Source organism: Poeciliopsis prolifica, unplaced genomic scaffold, assembly GCF_027474105.1.
Source record: "Poeciliopsis prolifica strain line A6 unplaced genomic scaffold, Auburn_PproV2 SCAFFOLD040, whole genome shotgun sequence".
Taxonomy (NCBI): Eukaryota; Metazoa; Chordata; class Actinopteri; order Cyprinodontiformes; family Poeciliidae; genus Poeciliopsis; species Poeciliopsis prolifica.
In genome coordinates, this window is record NW_026562415.1 from 2740326 (window position 1) to 2763527 (window position 23202).

At 39.3% G+C, this 23202-nt stretch overlaps 2 protein-coding genes across 6 annotated transcripts in view; one reads left to right on the plus strand and one right to left on the minus strand.

Annotated features, from left to right (window-relative positions):
- Positions 1 to 23202, plus strand: part of cacna2d4a (calcium channel, voltage-dependent, alpha 2/delta subunit 4a) — a 69993-nt gene that overhangs the window by 21818 nt on the left and 24973 nt on the right. The gene's annotated exons all lie outside the window — the stretch shown is intronic.
- lrtm2a (leucine-rich repeats and transmembrane domains 2a) lies at positions 1517 to 23088 on the minus strand. Its single transcript, XM_055054700.1, has 7 exons — positions 22127 to 23088; positions 15139 to 15329; positions 7662 to 7888; positions 6579 to 6704; positions 6155 to 6243; positions 5204 to 5361; positions 1517 to 4095 (listed from the first exon to the last, which is right to left on the minus strand). Exons 2-7 carry the CDS (start codon positions 15212 to 15214, stop codon positions 3581 to 3583), a joined length of 1191 nt encoding a protein of 396 aa, XP_054910675.1. The 5' UTR covers positions 15215 to 15329; positions 22127 to 23088; the 3' UTR covers positions 1517 to 3580.

Below are 23202 nucleotides of genomic sequence, written 5' to 3' on the forward strand. Positions count from 1 at the left end.
ACTAAGTTTTGCATTAGAGAAATATTTCTAAGTTTTTGAAGCACGGTTCTACAAAGCTGTGAGTCCAAGTCGTGTTTCCCTAAAGTAAAGTAAACCTTTGCATCTACCTTGTACACTCGTTGATTTAAGGACCAATAAGGAATGATCCAGTTTGTACACAATGTGGTGCACATGCAGACCAGCTATTACTATGTAAATGATTCAATTTAGAAGATGCTGGCAGTTCTAGAAAGAGCGTCATGGTGCAAGTTACCAAAATGTCAGTCAGTCAGAACAACTTGTGAAGGTCACACAAAGGGGATACTTTGTGGATGCATTATGCAGCATTAGTGGCACTTGGCAGGTTTTGATAGAGGTTACATCTTTGATATGCATGAGGCCAGGTGGTTGGGTCATACAGCTACCTCCCATGTAGGGTGTAGAGAGGTTGCAGTGACCTGATGTTAGAAATGATAGGTACATGATGGCACCTACACCCATTGTGTCGTAAAGAAGAGTTCCCACAAGGCGGAAAACGGCACAATACCACCATTTGGCCTCATGCAAGCAGGAAATCAATTAACTGTGGAGGATACATAGTTTCTCTGTAAATTATGAGCAATCCTCTCTAATGCTATGTGCCTCAGTCTGTGGTACAACTACTACTGCTGATTCTTGGGCTGCCTTTATTGGTACACAGCAGCGATAAAGGCTTCACTACATCAGAATCTTCTCAAAAGAAAAGTGGAGAAACTTCTGACAATTATGCTCATAACACACCAGAATCCAGAGCTGATGTCTCCTTATGTTATGCTCCATTTAAATCTGAATGTGACTCTTTGAAATTGATCACTTTTAATTTGGGTTGGATGTTACTTCAAGATTTCAGTTTTAAACCAGTATGATTTTTTTATTAATATGCTTGCTGGCCTGACTACTTTTAGAAATAAAAACAGATAACTGTTCAGTTCCCTGCCTTTTGTACTGTCGTGTAGTAACACGTTTGGAACTGTGTATATGAAAAATTTCATTTGAATGAGAAAGGTACAGTTTTTTACCACAACCACCAATGACTTTTATATGCAAAGGAGGCATTTTGGATTTCAGTTTGGGAATGAAGTGAAATCTCTGCTTTTTCTATGGATTTCAGGAAACATTTCTGGTCATTTTTATTTTATTTTTATCATGTTTGGGTTGTGGTGCCCTTTTGTATGTATCAACCTCCTGAAAATTAAACCATTTGAAAAGCTATTGCTTCTGCGTGTGTGCCAAATTATCAGAAATTGTAATAATAAAAAAATATCTAGGTGGCTTGTGAAAGGGGACATGAAGTTTCAGTGTGATTTAATTTAAGTTCGTTCTTGTCTTGTACATAATATCCACTTCTTAGTCTGATGTTAAGCCACACAAAAGATGGCAAAAATTAAAAAATGGCCAAAAAAAACGACATAATTTTTTTAAATTGCTTTTCTGAATGATTTATATGCTTTTCATGGGTGCACACAAGGAGGTTCAGCTAAAATAGCAAAATAAAGTCTTGTCATTTATAAAACCTAAGATTTAATTCAAAATAACAGAGACAAGGCAGCTTGAAGCCCATTCTGACACTTTAAACTCTAAGTTTCTTACATAAACTTTAGCAACTGTTGGAAGGACACAACAAATAACCATCGCAGTGATATTAAAATCTAAATCAAGAAACCGAATCCATCAACACAACAAAGGACACGTACATTGTGGGTTCAGACAAGAAACAAAATAACAGATACATCAGAAACATTTTTGGGCTTTCTGGGCCAACACATCAAAGTAGAATAGCATAATAATATGTGCAATATAATCCGATATCAGAAACACGTTAATATTATAGGTTTATTCCAAGCCAATCAAAAATTGAGAGGGGGCTTAGATTTACTTCAGGGATGCAATAAATGCTACTGAAATCACTGCCTGTGCACCTAAAATAATTACTCACATAAATCTTTCAGGGGGGATTCATTAGTAATAATGGAAACAGTTTTCAAACAAACTAAATACTATACATGTATATATAAACACAATCATGTTCCTGTCAAATTAGCAGTGATGACTTTACTAAATCGCCACTGCTAATAGAGAGACAATTTTCATTGCATATTGCAGACCTTTCTTAGTAAATAAAAAGAAAAACTGTTTTAAGGAAGGGACAGATGAAATCCTTAAGCAGTGTGGAAAAAGCTTCCACAAATATTACTGGGTAGAAAGAGGGGTGAGGAGATGAAAAAACGGGAGGAGGGAGTAAAATAGCAGCTTTTTTTTGGATAATCCCTTTCTTCATAATCTATCTGGATGATTTATCTGTCTTTGAAAGGTACAGGAGGAAAGAGCCTGGGAGAATTACTACTAGAGGGTATCTGATAAGAGAAATAAAGTGCAGAAGGGCAACATTTGTAGTTCATAGATTACATTTCATAGTCCTTAGCAGAGGACAGTGCTCTCTGAGGCTGCTGTCCATGTCACTGTAACAAACCTTTACCTCCTTGAGGGGGTAAACAGAGGATTAAATCTGTTGTCCTTTTCCCAGAAATTTTCACAATTAATCCACAAGTGAAGTTTTACTACTTCTTTTACTGATTGAGATGTTAATTTGTCCAGACCATTTTCAGAAGCATTATCTCTCTTTGTTTTTCCTGAATATGACAAGTTCATCAGCATAAAATTGCAGATAAATGCTACTGTATTTTTCTTATGTAGGAGTTTCTGCTTGTTGGTCTTTGTTAGTCCAGAAAGATCAATCGAAGCAGTGGCTTCAGGTAGAGGGACAGAGGTTGATGTAGTAGATGATATATTCTCTTGGATTTTGACAAACCAGATCTTTTTTCTCTACGACTTTGGTCTCATCAGCAATGTACCAATCCTCTTTTTGTCTCAACATCAATATCCCAAATGTGCTTCTTGAGATCAGTCATTCCTTTGAGGTTATAGGCTAAAGGTAGTTGTTAAAATTGTCTCAGAGGGCTAAATGTGTTGGATTTCAGATTTTTCCAAGTAAGCACTGGGTTTGAAGAGGATAAGTCGGGTGATGGCACATAATCTACGAGTCAGTGTCAACATTGGTCCAATTAACACCATGCATACTGTGAATCCCTGAATCCTCACTCCAGATTTGCAAATACTTACTGACCATGCAGCATGGGTGATATGTTTCATAGTATAGGGAGATACCAAATCTGTATTTTTTTTGTTTGTTTTCCCTTGCCAATTCAATGGCAAATTTAGTTGAAGTAGGTGGTTGGCAGGCAACTTGGAGGAATAATTGGTACGAAATACTGCAGACAGAGAATGGGCCCAAAATTGAAGAGAAAATCAGGGAACAGATAAGGTTTGTGTGTGTGGGAGAGTATGCTAGAGAGAAGGACAAGACTGGAGGAGGTTAAAAATAGATTAAGGATGAAAAAAGGAAGACAAAAAATGGTAAAGAGGTGTCAGTATGAGAGTCAGAGGGAGAGATACAATAATGTCCGTGAGTAGAAAAACAAGTCTGTCCATCTCTCTCCTCTTAGAGCCCTTTTAGCCTTCGTCCGTTTTGACTTGCCAGCTCCTCTCTGTCCCATCCCTCTTTTTAGGCTACAGAGGAGATTTGTTTGTCTTCCCTGTCCTCCCCGTCAGCCTCTCCATCCCCCATTAGCGGCTGCCTCTTCTTCAGCTCTCTCTGGTACTTGGCCATTAGAGAAGCGTAGATGCAGCCATAAGCAGCGGCGGCCACCATCATGATGCAAACAATGCCGCACACCACGCCAGCAATCACCACCGTGCCGATGGCGCGGCGCACGCTCACGGGTCGGTAGCGGGCACGGCCGCAATCCGACGAGGCCTCGCCACCTCCTGTGGATGAAGAGGAGTCAACGTTGGCGCTGCCGCTGTTGTCAGAAACTGGTGTTGCCCCACTTGGGATGAGAGCACTCCTGCTGCATGGAGGACCGCCTCCTTGTCCAGAGCGAGCACCGTCACCACCCCCTCCTCCATTCTCATCTTCAAGTTGGAGGCAGTAGTTGAACATCTCCACTGGAACGCCGCGTATGTCCCTCCCACGCAGGTCCTTTGGTAGTGTGCACTCCAGTGCATCCACCTTACCCCCTGAAGGAAATAGACAGAGAAGTTTAACAAAAGAAAAAAACAAAAAAACTATTCTGTACATGTAACATATAAAGCAATGCCGATTAACAAAAAAGCAAGGAAAAGAAACAGAGAGGTGGCTGTTCTAACTCCAGCGTGAGTCATACAGCTCTTAATACAGGCACAGTGTTTGCTGTGCTCAACTAAGCCCTTCTATAATTTATGAGATGACATGCCTTGCTTCAGCAGAGCTGTGCCGTGTAAAAAATAAGAAATATCCGAGTCACTAATTCCCACAGACAGCACAAGAATTGAGTTTTTGTTATCTTTAAATCCCGCCTGAGCCTCCAAACTTGGTGTCCGTCTTAAGGTCGCATGTCAGAACGCCAGTGTGACCTCAGATAGGTTAAGCAACAGCTGTGATCAAGTTGCAGGATCAAATTAGAGAAGATAATTTAGGTCGGAGTTGTTTATTAATCTTGGCGCCTCACAGAAACAAGTCCTCTCTCTTTAAATACTTTGCAATTTAACAAGCATCTTGAAAAATAAACTCTGCTTCACTGAATGCATTTTATGCATCAGTTCTCCTTTTCAGAGGCTAAAGTCATATGATTTGATGTTCAAGTTTGAAATGCCTTCTTGTAATTTTCTCTGCTGCTCTCATGATTATTAAATTATCACGTTCCTGTTCGTCTTTGTCGGAAGAGCGCCGAACTGAGCGAGGGAGCAGCTCAGTTAGACAGAAGAGAGCAGAATCAAAAGGAGAGCAGAATGGAGTAGAATGAAAAAGAAAAAAGAAGAGATGCTTCATTAGCAGGGCAGCTGAGGCCCCAGGCGTTGAGGTGAATGTAGATTTTTACACACGATGAGAAAAGCTGAGAGCAGCTGTTGGTTATCTGATGTGCTAACAGCCTGCAGAGGCACGCAGAAAAACAATGAGAGCTGTAATGTGCGTTAGCAGAGCTGTGTATCCAAATAATAGAGCTCAAAGCATTCAGTCTTTCACAGAATCCAGCTGTCTCTTTCTTGAGTATTCCTTAATTTTAGGTCAATATTTTAGCATTCTTTTGCCTCCTTTAATGCAATAAGGAGCACAGAGTCTGTCTTTGTGACGTAATCAAAAATCCACCTCGGTACAGCAGCCACTCCATCCAGTGTTTGAAATCACGAAGGTTGCAGTCGCATTCCCAAGGGTTCTGTCCCAGTTCTAGATGTTGCAGGTTGACCAGTGGCTCAAACGCTGCCCTCTCCAAACCATGGAGTCTGTTACCCGCCAGCGAGAGCCACCTTGAAAGAATAGGCAGAAAAAAAACAATACGTAGGACGATATTAGTATTTTCTATACAGAAAATAGCACTTTTTTATTGCAAAACAGAAACTTAAAATAAGGATAATAAGTTTACTCTATCACTGCAGCCCAACACATTTTTTATTTTCCAAAAAATTCCAAGTTCAAATAAGAATCAGAAGATGATTGAAAGCAGAATTAATTTACTTTGAACATAGCATGGTTATCAGATGGGTTCACCCAAGAATGTCAGAAACAAGTGATCTACTGGGATTTTCACCCACAACCTCAATATTTATCCTCGTACAGCGCCGGTGTCAGGGTTTGGTATTGACATCATAAAAACACGGATGCATATTACCTCAAATTAATGGTTTATTCTGGTGGTGTTAGGGACACGATTTGACACTCCTATGGCCAATTGGACATGTAAACAATTTATTGTTTGTGCCTTTGTGACAGAATTGTGCTTATCTACTACTTCCAGACAGATAACACACTACGGCACAAAGCTTAAAACATCTCAAACTGTTTCATTGAACATGACAATGAGTTCACTGTTCTTCAAAGACATCAGCTATTTATTCAGAAGAGCATCTATGAGAAATTCACATCCTTAATTTGGAGCTGACAAATCTGCACCGGTTTCTTAACGCTGCCTTTGTGGCGTAAAGAACTGAAGTAGTTCAAAGGCCAAAAGGAGTCAAACCCAGAACTAGAAAGGTGTACCGATCACAGGGGAAGGAGAGTGTCTGTGACATTTGGATATAATGCAAGTTGTTATATATTTACCTGAGGTGCTGCAGCTCATCCATAGAGCCTATGGGAATGGTGGACAGACCATTCAAAGACAAGTCCAGACTCTGGAGACTCCCTAAACCCTGTGGAGACATCAAACACAGATCTTTCAATATTTTACGTTTACCTTTTTCCACTGCGGTGTCGGCTACTCAAGCAGTACTTTATACCTCTATCGTCGTAGGTCATCATATTTGCCTGAATTAGTTGTGATAAAGATACATTAAAGTGCAGAAAGAAAATGTAATCTAAAAGGCTGAAGAAACTTCTTTTGTTTTGACAATAATTTAATGTTTTGGATCATTTGATAATGTTTAATCCTTGACTTTTATTTGTTGCTGAATTACAGTTATCTTCATGTGCCTAAGCAATTCTTTGAATGTACAAAACATAACGCAGTACAATGTCCAGTGCCTACCTGGAAGAGCTCTCTGTCCATTACTGTTAGTGAGTTGTTGTGCAGAGTCAGTTTTGTCAGGTTGGACATATCTCTAAACAATCCGGCCGGTAAATTATCCAGATAGTTATTTGAAAGGTCCAGCTCCTAAAAAGCACAGAAATGCACTTCATCAGTGTTTTGTTTCGCGTGTGATACTTGTTTAAGGTGTTTATAAGATTTCTGATGAAAACAATAGTTAGGAAGAAAGCCATGGACCATAAATGTCCAGTTTGCTACGGTTGTTCAGCTCGATTTGTCTGTTATTATCATCATCTCTTTATTCCAGACACAAAAAAGGTCCATCGTAGAAAGATAAAACAAACAAAATAAGAAGTAAATAAAAAAACAAAACATATAATACTGTCTGCTTCAATCTTGGCCAATCACATTCTTACATTTGCACAAGCAAATTACAACTTGCTTGTGCAATTCCAGTTGCACTTTGCATGTGCAACTGGAATTGCACCAGTAAATGAGACCTGAGGCACTTTTCCCTTTTTTTTTTTTTTTTTTTACCAAACAAGAGTAAAATTAAAATCCCAAGTGCCATGTAATCTTTTTTTGAAAAAAATATAGTGTCATCTGCAAACACAGTCAACAACATGGTACTGTATTTAAAATAGATTTAGTATCGGTTTTCAAGGACAATCTTTTTTTAACTGTGCTCAGAGCTGCAGCCGAACTTCAATTGTGACATATTAGGGGCCAAAATAGGAGATGGCAGACAGATCGGAACTTTGCTAATTGATAACGAGCCGAGCCAACTGTGTGGGATGAATTTCACTGTGGGCCAGCCACTCAGCTCATTTGGAAATCCCATGTGTAAACAGGCCAACATTGAGGCACAGTTTGCAGCTTGAGCTGGTTTTTCAAATGTAATTGAGCTGAGCGCAGATACTTTCTGTTCGTCACTCAATACTTGACTTTCCATAAAGTTTCAGTTCCTACCCTGTTGTTTTTAGTATGTATTTTAAAAAAATAACCTGTTAGTCCTTTATAAACAACAATTGTTCAAAGATTAGGCAAATATGTTCCGAAAATGACTAACAAATGACTGCAGACCTCCAGAGAGGATAGGTTAGCAAATGATGAGGCTCCCAGTGAGGCGAACTTGTTGTTGGCTAACAGCAGGGAGCGGCTCCCTGGAGGCAGGAGGTGCATAGGAGGCAGGGAGGAAAGTCCACGTTCCTCACAGTCAACCACAAAGGTGTCCGAGGAGCAGAGACAAGGAGGAGGGCACGAGGATCCTGGGAAAAGCAACATGGCCAAGAAGCTCAGGACACAGAAGACTGTAAAACAAAAAGCAAAAAAAAACAGAGACATTGATGAAGTCATTATTCAGTTCTTAAAATGAAATGTTATTTCAGAGATCTGCTTTTTTTGGAAATTGTGATAGTACTTCTCACTGGAAAAACCTCCATTTTAGTTCTTTTTTCTTTTCTTATACATCGGTATTATACTTTGATTCACTATTGTAACCTTGAGGCCTTAGTCTTAAACTTAAGTTCCATAGATTTACAACAGTCTTATGTATAATTTTCCCAGCTTTCTCTTTGTCCACAATTAAGGGCAAAAATTACTGAGACAACAAAAAAATCACGCAATGGTTACAAAAGAACCAAAATGTCAAGACTGGTTTCTGCACTGACTATTTCTTCTTCTACTCTCTGTATGTCTAGGCATAGAAGAACCACAACCGAAGTCCTCTGTTCGTGAAATGTAATGCGTGTTTGTGTTTCAAGTTAAAAGCACCCTTGCAAGGGAAATCCCTCTTTTTCACGTCATGCAGTTTTTCTGCTGACTTGAGTCATCTCTTACGATCAGTTTCTTTTTTTTTTTTTTATTTGACCCATCTACTTTGAACTACTCCAGACTTCTGTTATTCCCTTTCTCTCCTCTTCTGATTTAATTTTCCTTCATAAGTATGGGTAATATTAGCTCTTTCTTTTTTATACTGTTTATATAAAGCTGAATCGGACTGTTGCTGTCTTTACTCTGCACATCTCTGCCTCCCAGCAGACTCTCTTTATATCTCTCATTCCCCTTCACTTCAAGCCTCTCAGCACTTCTCTGTATTCCCTCAGTGTCTCGTTACACTGGTTGACTTTGTTTCCAGCCAATGGCTTATCGGCACGACTTTTATCTCTCTGTTTATGTGTGAGTGGGCATACACATGTGTGAAGCATCCACAAAGCGTGATATAAAAACAATAAAATAAATAAAAAAATCCTCTCTCTAAACTCCAGGCACAGAAACTTTATGCTGCCTCCTTGGCTCATCTGCAGATTTTATCACTTTTATCTTATTAGCATTCATTTCTTAATAGTTTACAGTTATCAAACATTTTGTTTTTCTGTCAGTAGTGCAGTGAGTATTTGTATTTTCTCCAATTCTTATTCCATCTGTTTTTCTTCTCATCACCCTCGGGTGAGTCGGTCATGATTGTGTGTGTTGTTGCTTTGCAGTCAGTGGCTCAATGTAATAGAAAATTGATTTTTGTTACAAAGTTCTTTGCCCTAAACTGTTTTTCTCTGTCTCTTTTTGTCACACTTTACATGTTTAAGATCATCTAACAAATTTTAATATCTGACTAAGATAATTTGTACTCAAAATGGTTTCATCATTTGACGTTTTAGGGAAAACAAGTAACATATCCAAAACATCCTGGTTCTATTCAAAGATATACTTATAAAAAAACACAAAAAAAAAATCTGAAGAATAAAGACATAGCTTAAGTAGAACCAGTAGAAGAGCATGAAGTATGATAAAAGATCTCAACACTTGATGGACCTTTCTAACAAAATGAGAAACATGGCTCAGAAAAGGTTTCTAAGGCTTTGGGATTGAACTGAACTGCAGTGCAAAACCTGCTCTTCTGGCTAAAACCTAAACAATATTAATTTAAAGATTTAGCACACTATATCCGTGTTATCTGACAGTGTCTCTCTTCGACAATGCCCTTTGACACCTTCAGAGCTTCATCTGTCTGTAAGTTTATATCCAGAGGCCTCTGGGTGACACTGGACCCAGCTATGATGTCATCATCACAGGCACTTCTGTTACTGAGTCCAGTTGCATGTTACCAATGCACAGGCTGTTTTTCAGGCAAGCGTCAGACTCAGTGCTATCTAGTTACGGGGATGACCAGCTGTTCTCCACACAGAGGACTCACTGGTCTGTATTTCTTCCCTCGTCAATGTTTCACATCGGCTCTGAGTTTAAATTTGAACTCTGGGGCTCCCAGTGCTGGTTACATATTATTTTGGTCCCTCGTATGATCCAAGAAAAAGTGTTTCGAATTCCAGCTTGATTTGTTTTGATGGTTTGAGTTTTTTAGATTAAATCTTAATTTTTGGATGAGTAAATTGACAAGTGTTTGTATAGGTGCATTTTAGAAGTAAAAAATAAGTGTTTAAAAAAATCAGAGAAATATAGATGACATTTTCCTCAACCCCAACCTTTTTTTGCCATTGTAACTCAGATTTCCTCTAGAAATAGTCAAAGGTCTGCCTTCTGGAAGAGTCTTTGACTAATGCTGTATGTCAGTTTAGGTGTGTAGATTTCTTACATAGATGTTAGGCAGTCAAGATGTAGGGCTGACAGAGTCTGTGGCATAAAAAGCAGATAGCCACGAACGAAGCCCTTGCTGCAGAGCCGTAAGATGAAATGCAGAGAAAACACGGAAAAGAGAGAAAGCCGTTAGATTTCAAACCCGGCCATTAAGTCCACATGACGTTGTTTCCATCATTCGCTGAACTGTTCGTTCTGACTCTCTTTTTAAAATAGGAGTATAATTGCTTACCTAAACACAGGAAATCACCGTCTCCCACATGCAGACACCCAAACACACGTTGACAAACATGCAGGGCCTAAGAATAAGCAGCAGGGACAGAGTGTTTGGGTTTATTCTCTCCTTGTGCTGACACAGGAAAGAGCACATAAGAGCTTGTTCTTGTACATTTCTACATTTTTTTTTTCTGGTAGCATTAAGAATATTTACCTACTTTTGTCTTCTCTTCCTTCTACTCCTCTCTCTGCTTCCTCTTGTTTTTCTTTCTCTTTTATTCACAATATCTCCACTTTAATCCCCTCTGTCTTCCATTTTAGTTACTCCTCTGATGAATCCCACACCTGAGAGACTGTACTATTATTATTTTAGCTTCCAGTAGTGGCTGGGGAACATACTCATGTCTCCTTCCAATTCATCCTATTTCCAGCAATTTGTTGTGACAGATGGGCTTGTTCTCATGATATAGAGGTTGTAGATTGTTTATGTGGTGACTTTTTAGTGTTAATTACAGGAGCATAAAGTGAAATAATGTTTGCTGGATAAATTCAGCACATCATTTTCTTGATAAATTGTGTGAAGTTGTAGAAGTTATTGCTTGAACACTTTAATACTATGTAAAACTGCGATGTCCAAGACGAGTCCTAGAGTTACTGTCCTGCCACTTTTAGATATTTTCCCAGTATTTATTATAATGATGGAGGAAAGTCAGGAAAATATGGGGTATTCATGATTGATATTGTCATTGTATGTTTCTCTGTGATTTTTGTAGCTATATTTTGCGTGTAATTTGTTATAGTTAACTAGGTTTACTCACCTTTTCATAGCCTTGAACAGCATATTTGTAACTGAATCAATTCATTGCCAGCTAGTGTTTATTATTACCTAGGGGGTCAGTTTATTTATGTCACCTTTACATTTGCCATAGTAATGAACATCTGAGCTATAATATAAATTATATTCTTTGAGTTTGTGAGTTTAAGCACTTAGACAATTTACCTGCATCAGTATTATAATTTAATAAATTAATAATACTGATGCAGAATGTGTCGGGTGTTTTTCTGCCCAGCACATTTTTGCTCAAACTACTTCAGGGAAGCAGCTGCTGTGTTTGTACATTTAGTATCCTGCTTGCACCCAGAATATGGTCCAGAGCTCACAATCTCTGGCTAGTGGTCAAACTGTTGTACAAATGACAAAAATTAAATTCCCACTATTTTTTTTTATTAAATTTTGAAATACAAGCCAGGGTCAGAAAAAAAATATTTAATATGCATACAGAATGAGTCAATATGAGTGAATTTAAAAGAGATGGAAAATGTACTTGGACAAAAATTATTACACTTTAAATTACACTTTAATCTTATTAAATTAACTTGAATTTGCCGAGCCAAGTCAACTGGAAGTGTTCTTAAATTTGGCAAACAAGCTGTCCATCCGATCACCTCCTGAGCCTCACAAAGCAGCATGTTTAAGCTCCACCATATCCATCAAATACAAATGATGACACACTGCTGCATCATAATGCAAACTGAAAAGTCTTATTTCTTCTACTGACCAAACAAATGGCCATCAGTGGAATGGATAGAAGTAAGGACTTAGCCTAGCATAAGGTTAACTGGATTACTGAATGCTATTGATAAAGCCAACACTGTGGCTGAACCACCAAAAACAGTGTCAGGCACAATATAGCAACCTGATTGCTTCTTCACGTGGTCTGACATTTCTAACTTTGAAGTTAGTTTACCATGTCTGTTCTACAAGCCAGTTAAATGAATGGCTGTAATCTCTCTATTCTGACCCTTATGAAGCTCTTTAACCCACTAAACTACATTATGGTAAACTACATTATGGTTGCGCTTAGCTTAATGCTGTCATTATTTGGCGCTTTTCCAAACTAACTATTCCAAACCCAGACTGCATTATTTGCTGTTTAAAAGCCAATTCTGAACCGCTTTCACGCACACAACATCAGTCTCTCTCCCAGTTTTCGCTAAAAGCAATGAGCTATTGGGCTCTGTTTGGGGACATTAAAAGTGTCCAAAAGCAAACACACACACGCACACAGATGTGGATAGGAATTAATCTGTGCTTTCTGTGTACAATTGTGTGTTGATACCCTCTGCTGGGATAGTGGAAGCCTAAAGGCACCATATGGTCTCCCTGTCATTTGTAGATTTGTCTCCTTCATCTTTCTATCTCCCTTCCTTTTCTTTGATCTCACATCTCCCATTTGTCCTCATCTGTTCCCCCGACTGTTTCCTTTCTTTGTCACTCATACTTTCTATTGTCTTCATCCAGTTTACTCCAAATTGCTGCAAAACGTTTAAAATGTTTTTATATTTCAGCATTACTTAGTAGAATAATTATATTTTGATTGTTCAAATGTAACATCAAATACCAAGACTCTTAATTAGAAATTCACTTTAAACCTCCATCCCCCAGATATATACTTTCTCTTGCATTTAATGGCATAGAACAATATAAGGTCACAAAATAACTTCAGATGAAATTTTTGCCCTTAATATTGGTTCAGTTTACTAGCATTTCTAGTGAGTCAGACAAACACAGACACAACACAAGCAGCATCTGTAGCCAGTATATTTTATATTTTTGCATGTACTGTTTCTTTACCCTTCATTAGTAGTACTATTAAACTAACAATTATTCATACCACTAGAATATTTGGATTGAAAATGATTTTGCATTCAAGCAGGAACTTTGCTTTTGGTTGGAAATGAGTTCAACGGCTTATAGAACAATTTAAAAGCTGGGTCAGTTTAATCTCTTTTACCATGCAATAGGATGCTGTAGCTGAGAAGAACGGATGAGTTTCACTTCAACAGACTGTGAACTACAGAAAGGCATATTAAAGGCTCTTGATCATTTCTCCGAGGTTCCCAGTAGAAAACGTTTTTCCTCCGCTGCAGCCTCCAGAGAGGTGTGTGTGTTGATGTAGATGATCTGTGTGGGTGTGCTGAGCTTCTGATGGATAGTGTTGCCCTGTTATTAAGTGTGCCTGGTGTTACCACAGCAGCTTGTGGCGGCGTTTTCTTTGCAAGGCACCTCTTGAAGATCCAAAACTTATCCAACAATTCTACCAGGACCATCAATGTTTTTCTTTTCCCTGTTTCTCTGGTTTAAGATTTCTATAGCTTTGCACAGATAGCAGCATGAGTTTGCACAACACAAACTAATTTCAGATGCAAAAAAAGTAGCGCAGTGTTTGCCCATTATTTAAAAATCTCTGCAGTATTTTTCAGTGGTTTAATCTACAACATGTGTGTGTATGAAATAAGTAAAGAGAGGAAAGATTAAGGCCTGCTGATGAATAGCACTGAGGAAACATGAATAAAAAGGAGAGTAGTGACAAAGGAAGGAAGAAAAGTCAGGCTGTTACAGGAGCTTTCTACTTGTTTAGAAGAGAGCTGTTTCTTATAACCGTTGCAGCCGCTCACTCAGCATGAGGCGTTGCTAAAAAAGTTAACTAAGTGTAATTAACCGTCCACTGTCCACTCTGGAGGTAGGATTGCTGACAAGTTAATGACTCGATGCAGTCAACTGGATTTCCTTGGATACTACTGGGATAACCAGACTCTAATGTATTATACACACAGAATCACATTGGAATGTATATAACTGAATTTTAATGTGTCATTATTCAGAACTGTCTCAAGCCTTCCTCCTGTATTGATTCGTATTTACTTTACATCCATCCATGTGTGCACTGTAAGGTCTTGAGATATTAGTTTATAGCCTCCAATCCAATTCTGTTGCTGTTAGTTCACCAAAGCTTTGAGGACTTCACACAACTTTATTCTGTCTTTATTCTTACATTTAAGTAGGCACACAGTGGAACTGTACTAATTTGATGACTTCTTAAAGACCTTGTTTTATTTAAGGTGTGAGATTTAAAGGACTGTAATACAAAGGCATAATATGTACTTTTAAGCAATTTTGGATTGTTTTATTTAGCTTTTAAGGTCTGTAAAATCCTTAAACATTAAAATGTGTTGTTGTAACATGATCAAATGTAAAAGTGCCAAAATAAACTATTTTTTATGGCACTTTAAGTGATAAGCCACGAGGAAAGTGTCATCTGAAACAGAGAATGGTTTACTGAAGCATTCAGTCTCTGTTTTCTGCGTTGCTGCTCAGCTGTTCTTATGTTACAGTTGAGGCGCAGATGGGCTGTTCAAGTGAAGACAAGCTGTAAAGGTTAAGTATGGGTCAAGGACTTAGGACAGGAACTTTAACACCAACACATGAGGAGGATTAGGTCACAGAGTCCTACCACAGAAACACAGCGGCTGTTTCTATTGTCAACATCCCCTCATGGTTAAGCAACAGAAAGACAATATGAGTGACGGACAAGAGAGACAATGTCTGTGCTGCAGCTTTCTACTTTGCTAAAGGAGAAAAAAGAAAGAAGGGGGAAAAAACTGTTCCGATCCATCTTCGTCTTCCTCCTCCCACTGCGTTTTGTTTCTACAGACTTCCGCCCGCACTAAAACATACTCTCCTTTGGGATTTCACCAAAAGACTTTGGCACGTGCCGTCAGAGCCTTCATCCTTTGTTTTTGTGTGTATGTGTGAGTTCGATCACGCTGCGCATGCTAACATTAGCAGCTGTCAAAACAGGCAGTATTTCTGCTCCCTTGCGGAGTTAGGAGCACAGCAGAGCAGAGTTGAGTAGGATTGAAGCAGAGTATTTCTTTTTGGAGGGTTTTTTTTCTTTTTCTGTTAACTCACCGTGTCTGGTCAAGAAGATGGTAGCGCCGGTTGGGGGGAGGCCAGTGCCCCCAGGGGGGTGAAAGTAGGGGGCCATGACACAGAAGTGTGCGGCCTTCCTCTGCCAGAGGAATGGGGCAGTGGAGGGGTCAAGCCGTCATGCCTGCAGCTCCCACATGAACAGTGACTGAGGAAAAGCTGCAGTAAGTCACCTGAACAGGGAGACAAAAGACAAGTGAGACAAACATGTCTGAAACCCAGGTCATGCCACATTATTTGGTGATATGATGCATGACCTTTGAAAAAAAAATACACAGGAGTGAGTTTGCATATGCATTCATTAAAGAGTGTTTGTGTGTGCATAAGTCTGCAATTTTCATCGCTTGTGTGCACAAAGGTGGATGTGTACGCAGGTGTCAGGCGGGAACGCAGCAGAAATTTTGAGGCATGAATAATAAATGTGTTTTTAGCAATTCAAGCAATCAATTTGCGTTAACAAAAACAGAGCACCGACCGCTGCTATGCGAGAGTCGCGGGGTCTGAAGGAGGAAACGTAGGGCACAGACACAAAGACTCCCAGAAAAACAGAGGGTGATTCAAACAGCATTTCATATACAGGTTAGGACAGATTTATTGAATGCCTCTGGCAAAGATGTACCCTTAAAATAAATGAATGCTATATTCTAGCCGCATAATCTCGCAATGACAAGTTAATGAACATCCAACTTGTAATATGACTGTATTTAATCAGTCAGGAAGTAGCTCCCAGATAGAGAAATAATTGTTTTCACAAAATCATCAATGGAACAGTTATTGGCACCCCTACCAAGCTCTTTAAATTAAATGTCACAGAAGCCTTTTTTATATTAAGCTTGACTTTTTAAAGACTAAGAGTTTTTAGTGATCTTTAATAAGTAGTTCGTAATTTTGTGTTTCCCTGAGGTGGAAAAAGACACGACACAGGAACTCATTCTTTTAAGCCACAGGTAAGAGGCAAGACGTGGCTATACCAGCAAATGAGGTGAGCAGGGATGTTAAGAGAGATTAAGAGAAAGTTGATTGTTGGAAAACTGGTAAAATGGAGGCATCAACTTTTTTTCTACCATCACAAATGGTTGAAAAAAAGCAGATGTGTTTAAAACCCTTGGAATTTCAGAATACTTTTTGTTCTTGCAATGAAATCACATATTATACTCACTGGAGGACGTTGAGGTTTTGATTCTTCAATAAGGTTGACTATTAGTCTGACAAAAGAAAGTTTTCTTGTTGTTGTTGTGATATAAGGAGTAATAACTGCTTGGTATGTAAGGCTGGTCTGCACCTCGATATGGCACAACTGTTGACTCACATCCGATGGGCAAACCAGTGCAATTTTCAAATGCCGCCTTTTTCCAAACTATCATGAAATCCAATCAGAGGCGTGTGAAATGTGGGACTAATCAGATTAATATGTTTGTGGGGGAAACTTGAAAGCATGCCGTGTTTTTCTTTGGGGCTCGTCTTACCATAGCGTTGACAAGAAAATAACGTGCATTTGGGGCTTGTTCTGTGCACCGTAATTATGTAAATCTCCACCTGCAGCACTTTAAACAGCAAGATATGAAAGAGAAAATGGTGTGATAAACTGTATCAAGGTGAACGGGAGGTCAGTGAGAGTGCAGCTGACTGCAAAGCCTGCCAAGCAGTCACTTCTGCGAGTAACATTCATCTATCTGTCAGGGGTGTCAACAGGTCATTTGCAGATGGTTAAATATGGAAATTGAGGAAGAGGAGAGAGAAGAAGAATAGGTGAAGTCAGAGAGCTGACAGAGTGTGGAAAACAGCTTGCTGATGGAAGGATTTGGAAAGAGAAGATGAGGCAGGAAATCCCAGCAGGAGAGGGGAAGTAAAAATAAGTGCAACGGGGTAAACAAGGAGGGCATTAGCATTCCCCTCCACAACCTCTTGAATCTTTTAGTCTTGAGTTTGTGTCACTGTGGATTGTTGTGTTCAACCCTTATTGCAGCTAATTGTGGTGAAATAACTATTAATGGCCTCTCCTAGACACTTTGCAGCCAAGTATTAGCCTCTATTTCCTGTCGTCGTATTAAGCTTTCACGTTTCTACAACATTTATTCCATCTGTTAAACCTTCATTCGTCATTGTTTTCTCTCCTGGAGTTCTTTCTTGTTCTCTTTCTGAATCTCCTTTCTTTTTCTCAACGAAGTAACAGAGGCATGAATCAAGGAAGCTCCGCAGATAGATTTCCTCCATGTGATTAAAGTCACATTAGCTAAGCTCCGCTGGGAAATTTAGTTATTCTTTGTAAATGAGCGCTGTAGCGATGATAAGAAAAGGAAGAATTTTGAGAAATTACCACCTTTAATTGAACACAAAAATGTTTCCTTTTAGGCTGCATGGGCTTAGCACTGCAGTCCTGTACATTGTGTATTTGTAGGCGACTCCTTGAGAATTTTTGGAGTCCCTGATCTAATTAGTGCAACGCAGTGAATGCAGTTGGTTCTAAGATATTTTGTTGCTGTCCTTGATTCTGACCACAGGTGGTGATTAGCACCCGGTATTTGCCAAATGCAGGTACATTTATGAAGTTGTGAATAAATTTGATTAGGCCGCAGCGGGAGGTTTGAACTTTAGACACAAAGACCATTTTCAGTTGCTGCAGCTGACCTTTAGGGGGCAGCAATGTGTCCAAACATCATTATCAGTAGCAGAATTAAGCAGCACTATTGCTTCACATTACTGGTTCAAAGCAAAGACTACCACAGTCTTTGTCAAAACCTGGCAGAGATAAACTTACAGGTGATGTATACATTTTTTTATTTTTTATCTTTACCAAAAACAGTTGGACAATTTTTTTTATAACTGGCTATTTTGTTACATTTGTTGAAATTCATGTGTTGTTCCCGTTGTCGGCAGTAATTGCTGGTCGTTTTGCATTTTTGTCGTTGCACATTTATGATCATTTGTTTGATTTGAGTTTCTCCAAACAATTTGCACCTGCTTAGAAAAACACATGTTGCAGGCTAGTGAAGAACTCTGATACAAATATTTTCTTTTGCTGCGTTCTTCTTTATCTTTCACTTAGGCAGTAGAGCTCTTCATGTTTTATGTCAAGACAAAGCCCATCCAACATTTTTTACAAGCAGGCCAAACTTTTATCGTCCTTACTCATCTCATGCTTTCGGGTGTCATAAAGTTTCCTCCAAATATCACTTGTCAGTGCACAGTGAACTGATTTATCTGTTGCTCAGTGTGAGGGCCTTTTACAGGAGAAGGTTAAGGTCCCATATTAAAACCAATGATGTATATTACTGCAGTCTTTTGCTGCAGAGCTTGTGTGTTTTTGTAAAGTCAGCATTTTTAGCTCTGCTCAACTCAACTCTGCAAAGGGACTCTGAATTACCAGGATTTCCTCCTGCGTCAGTGACATTGTCTAGAGTAAATGTTTGATGCACTTTTAACATTTAAGAAGCTTGCTGTGAAGTCTTCGCCACTCTGTGTGCTGAAATATTCACCTAAAAGGGTTTTACTTTCATTCCAAATTGACAAGAGAATTGTTTCTATGTTGTTAGCAGGGCTGTGTAAGTGTGGGGCGAGGGGAAATCTAGTCTCGTCAACTATTTGGGCACTGTAAAGGCACCACATTATTTTAAAAACACAACTTGCAAAGAAGAATGTTTCAAAAATGCATACGTTTTTTTTCATCAATTGCAAAATTTGGCGAGGACAAAATAATACAAATTGAATCAATTACACAGCCTCAGTTGCAGGTTATCTCAGCAGCCATTATATGAATGGGCAAGGCGGTGGTGAGCCAGGCGATTCTCAGAAGGCTTTTTTAAATCCATTTGACCTGAACATGAGGGCAGCCAAAATCTGCACATGGACGTTTTTAGTGTACACACTGTGTAAATACATAGGAGGGCACCGACATGTTGGGGACTCTACTGTCTCTCCTTTTGTTTTTTTTTTACTTGTTTTCATTTTGCTTTATCCTGTAAATAGGCAGTTTATGATAGTCAGTATTTGAAAAAGGGACCATAAATAACATCTATTTGCTTTAGGTAAAATAATATTTCAGCAATCGGGTTCTTTATCGAGATAGGAGAAAAGCTGTCATACTCCAACCGTAGTGGCAATTTAAAAATATTAATCTGTCCCCCCAAAATAAGATAAAAATCCGGAAAATTTGACGTTATGCTCATAGCACGTAACAACTCGTACACGGATGTGAGAGCGCTGCCCAACACAAGTGATGATCCAGCCGGAACAAGATGCGCTAAATAATACATCATAATTTGACGAAGCTTTGAAGCAGTTAAATTTTCCTCAAGGAATTTTAATAATCGAGCTACTCGAATCATTCGAGGAATCGATACAGTCCTCTGCAACATTTGGGACTCAAGAGACTCGTCTCTTGACTCGTCTCTTGAGTCTTTAATAACTACTAAAATCAGTGTTTCAACCTTCTGTGGAGTAGGTATGTGTTTTTGTGGATTTCTGTCAGATGAGCCCACTTAAGCCCACTTTTACTGATTTTTAATCCTCCAGCTGACAAATACACGTGGCCTGACTAATAGATTTTAATCAATATGACTGGAATTCTGCCCGACGTGCCTCCAAATGAGCACAAGGGAATAATTATCGAGGTGTGGAAGAACGTCTGTGTGTGTGGATGTGTCAAAGTGAGTCCCCTGAGCAAGTAGCTTTTGAAATAAATGCATCAGATCATCCGCTTTGAGCTCCACTGTTGACTCACTTTCTAAAACACTCAGACTATAGGAATTTGTGTTATAGTTACAACAAAATGTTCTCATTAATGCCCGTCTTGCTGTGTGCCACAATGTTTGTTGCTAACAGAGACAGCGAGGTGCAGCCAAGCTTCCTAAATCAATTTTTAATGCATTTCTTACACAGGCGAGCAGAGAGACTTTGCAACATTGCGTTCACACACATACACACACAAACATACACACCTCAACGCATGCTAGCACGGTGATAAATAGACTCGCTTATGTGTTGACAGCCACATGCTGCAGGAATTTGCACATATATTTTGTCATCCTCTGTGATTGGTCGAATTGTGAACAGCTGCAATATCTCAAGGGTGTTTTATGCATTTCTTTATTGCTGAGTGTAACAGACTATGTTACAAACATTTTATTATTCATGGCTTTGTTTAACAGTAAGCATTCATACATACTGAGCAGCTCTAAATTTGGTCACATTCTAGTTACAAACTTTAATGTATTTTACTAAGGCTTGGTGTTGGAGATCAACGCAAATAAATGACTTTGCTTCTCAGTGTTTTGTGAATAAGAAACTGAAAAGTGTGGTGTGCATTTGAATTCGGTTCTCTTTACTCTTAAGCTTAAGTGTGTTAGAGCAGAGAAACACTTAGAAGCTGCAGGACATTAGCTGTCAAGGACTGGAGTTGAAGACCCCTAGTTTAGATCAAACTTACTTAACTCTTAGAATGACCCAGTCAAAGTCCAGAGAGCACATGAATCACATGTGCTCTCTGTCCAATATGACATATGAGTTATGTTACAAATACAGTCGATTCTCAGCTGTAACAACAGAAAAAAGGTAATTCAAGTATTTTTTGGAATACAAATATATAACACCTCTCAGATTATTTCTAAGTATTTTTTAAACTTACATTCTTTTCCTCCCACTTTAACAGCAAGGCACTACTTTGACATTTATCCTTTTAAAGCGTCAAAATGTGAAAACAGTTGAAGACTTTCATAAACCACAGTATGAAGTATTTTCCATACATGCCGTGTTGTCAGTTTGAACTAGAATGGATATCTGTGAGGTTTTCCAGGCACAGCAATTTTGAACAAAATATTGTCGAGTGCAGCAATTTGCTTGATTGCATCAAACGTCATTAGAGCGAATCCAGCTGGAATGCTTGCGAGGATTTTACGGATGTTTTCACTAAAGCCATCCAGTTGGTTTGAAGTGGCAGCCTTGTTGCTTATTAGACATGCCAAATTACTGCACTACCCATATAATCACTCAGCGATCTTAATTGTTTCCCCTGGAATGATGTCAGGATGTGTCTGTGTTACTTGACAGAGAGTCAGACGAAATAGAGAGACACAAAAGCCTCAGGGACATTAGACAGGCAAGGCCCCACACTCACTGCATCATCATATAATTACAATGCAGCCATCAAGTTAATCACTTTTACATCACACCTTCTGAATCACTGTTAGAACTGATAAGTGTAAAAAGAGCAGGTACAAAAAAAAAACAGCTGCAGCACTTTACTCTATAGCCTCAAACTGAAAATCACCGTCATTTAATAGTGGAAGTCAAGGGGTTTTAAATGGATTAAAATTACATAATGCAATATGAAGGTCAGACTTAAAAAGACTGCAATATTGTCCTAATGTATAATGTCTAACAAACAGTCAATGGTACTTTCAAATAAGAAAAATACTTGAGGGTCCGCTGCTTGGGTTGCAGTATGAGAGAAGCATTTTCTTTTTGTACCAGTCAAACTGTAGAAAACATGACATGGGAAATGAATGAGTTTCACTTTAATGACTAAGCTGGCTTGGAACTGTGGTTGGACCTTTCTTGTATTGTTTTTTCTCATTAATATCCAACAAATACTTGCATCAGCCTTACAGGCATGCACCAGGACTTCTTGCACAAGTACGCAAACAATTTTGGAGAAACCTTGTAGTTGTTTTATAGAAAAGTTGGTTAAAAAGCAAATCAGTATTTTTTTTTTCCTTATTAGTTTCTAAGTGTTTCTTCCTCTGTTGACATCTGCAGGCTTCCCCCCGAAATCAAACATTCCTGCTGGTTTTCTCTTGGTTTGTGAATTCTGTGCCCACCACCAGTTACCAGCCATTACAACTGACTTAGTAACCTGCAGTTCACCTTACAATGATCTGCAAATATATTGAGATTAGGTGTTTTGTTTTCTTTGTTGTTGTTGGGTTTTGTTTTTGACTGTGACAAGCAAAACTAGCATCTTCTCTGGACTTACCTTTTTACCAGATACCTCAGTTGGCACCAGCCTTACAGCTTGCTGCTGTCAGCCATTAATCCAAAGAGATTGTGTTGAAAAACAAACAATAAAAAAAAATGTCTCACAGGACAAAATATTGCAGAAAAAAAAACTGTCACAGCTTCAGCTAAATCATTCCGCAGGGTAAAAAGACTGTGATTGTGTCTTGTCTGCTTCTTTCAGCCCACAAATGAATTGTGTAAAAAAGAGAAGATTGTTTTTTCTTTCTTAAAAGGAGGGATTGTTAAAAAGAGAAGAAAAAAAAGGTGAAGATAGGCTTAGAGGAGAGAAGAGAGGATAAGATCCTTAGAGAGAGAAGGCTGGAGGGAGTTAATCCTTTCCTTCTGATCTTTTCTCTGTATGAATGATACGTCCAACGCCGTCCCGCTCCCTGGCTCGTGTGCTGCCGTGTGTCTGAGAGGCGTGAGCGTGTGTCTGAGAGAGAACGAGAGAGAGATAAAGAGCAAAAACACGATTGGTTTGCTGGCGTCATGCATTACCCCCTCTCCGTGTTTCGCTATGTTTGTGATTCCAGCACTCAGACCACATCCAGTGCGTCTTAAAGCCCCGGTGCCCTCGCCTCCCCTTCCTCGTTCTCATATGAGTGTGCAGCCGTGCATGTGGCAGAAGAGGGTGTGCGCGTGCCTTGACAAATATAGCAACATTAGTGCATGCTGCCTCGTCTGCCTGCAGCTCTCCGACAGTGACAGAGAGAGGGCGAGGGAGGTGGAATACAGAGAGAGGGATAATACGAAGGAGTGAAAGCTGTGATGGGGCGGGGGGAGAGAAATAGAGAGGAGGTAGGAGGGTAGGGAATGCAGAAGACAGGATGGGTTGAGGTTGATGATGGACGGGGTTGGGGGGGAGAAACAGAGATCCTCAATAGAAAGCTTGTGGTGGAAGGAAAGGTGGAGGGAGGGAGAGATGTGATGATTTCAGTGAAGATGAGAATCTCCCTCCACCACATGGGCTTTTCTCCTCCCTCGATTTATTTTTCCTTTTTTTTTGTCTCTCTCCTCACATCTCCCTCGCTCGCCTTTTTATTCGATTCCCGG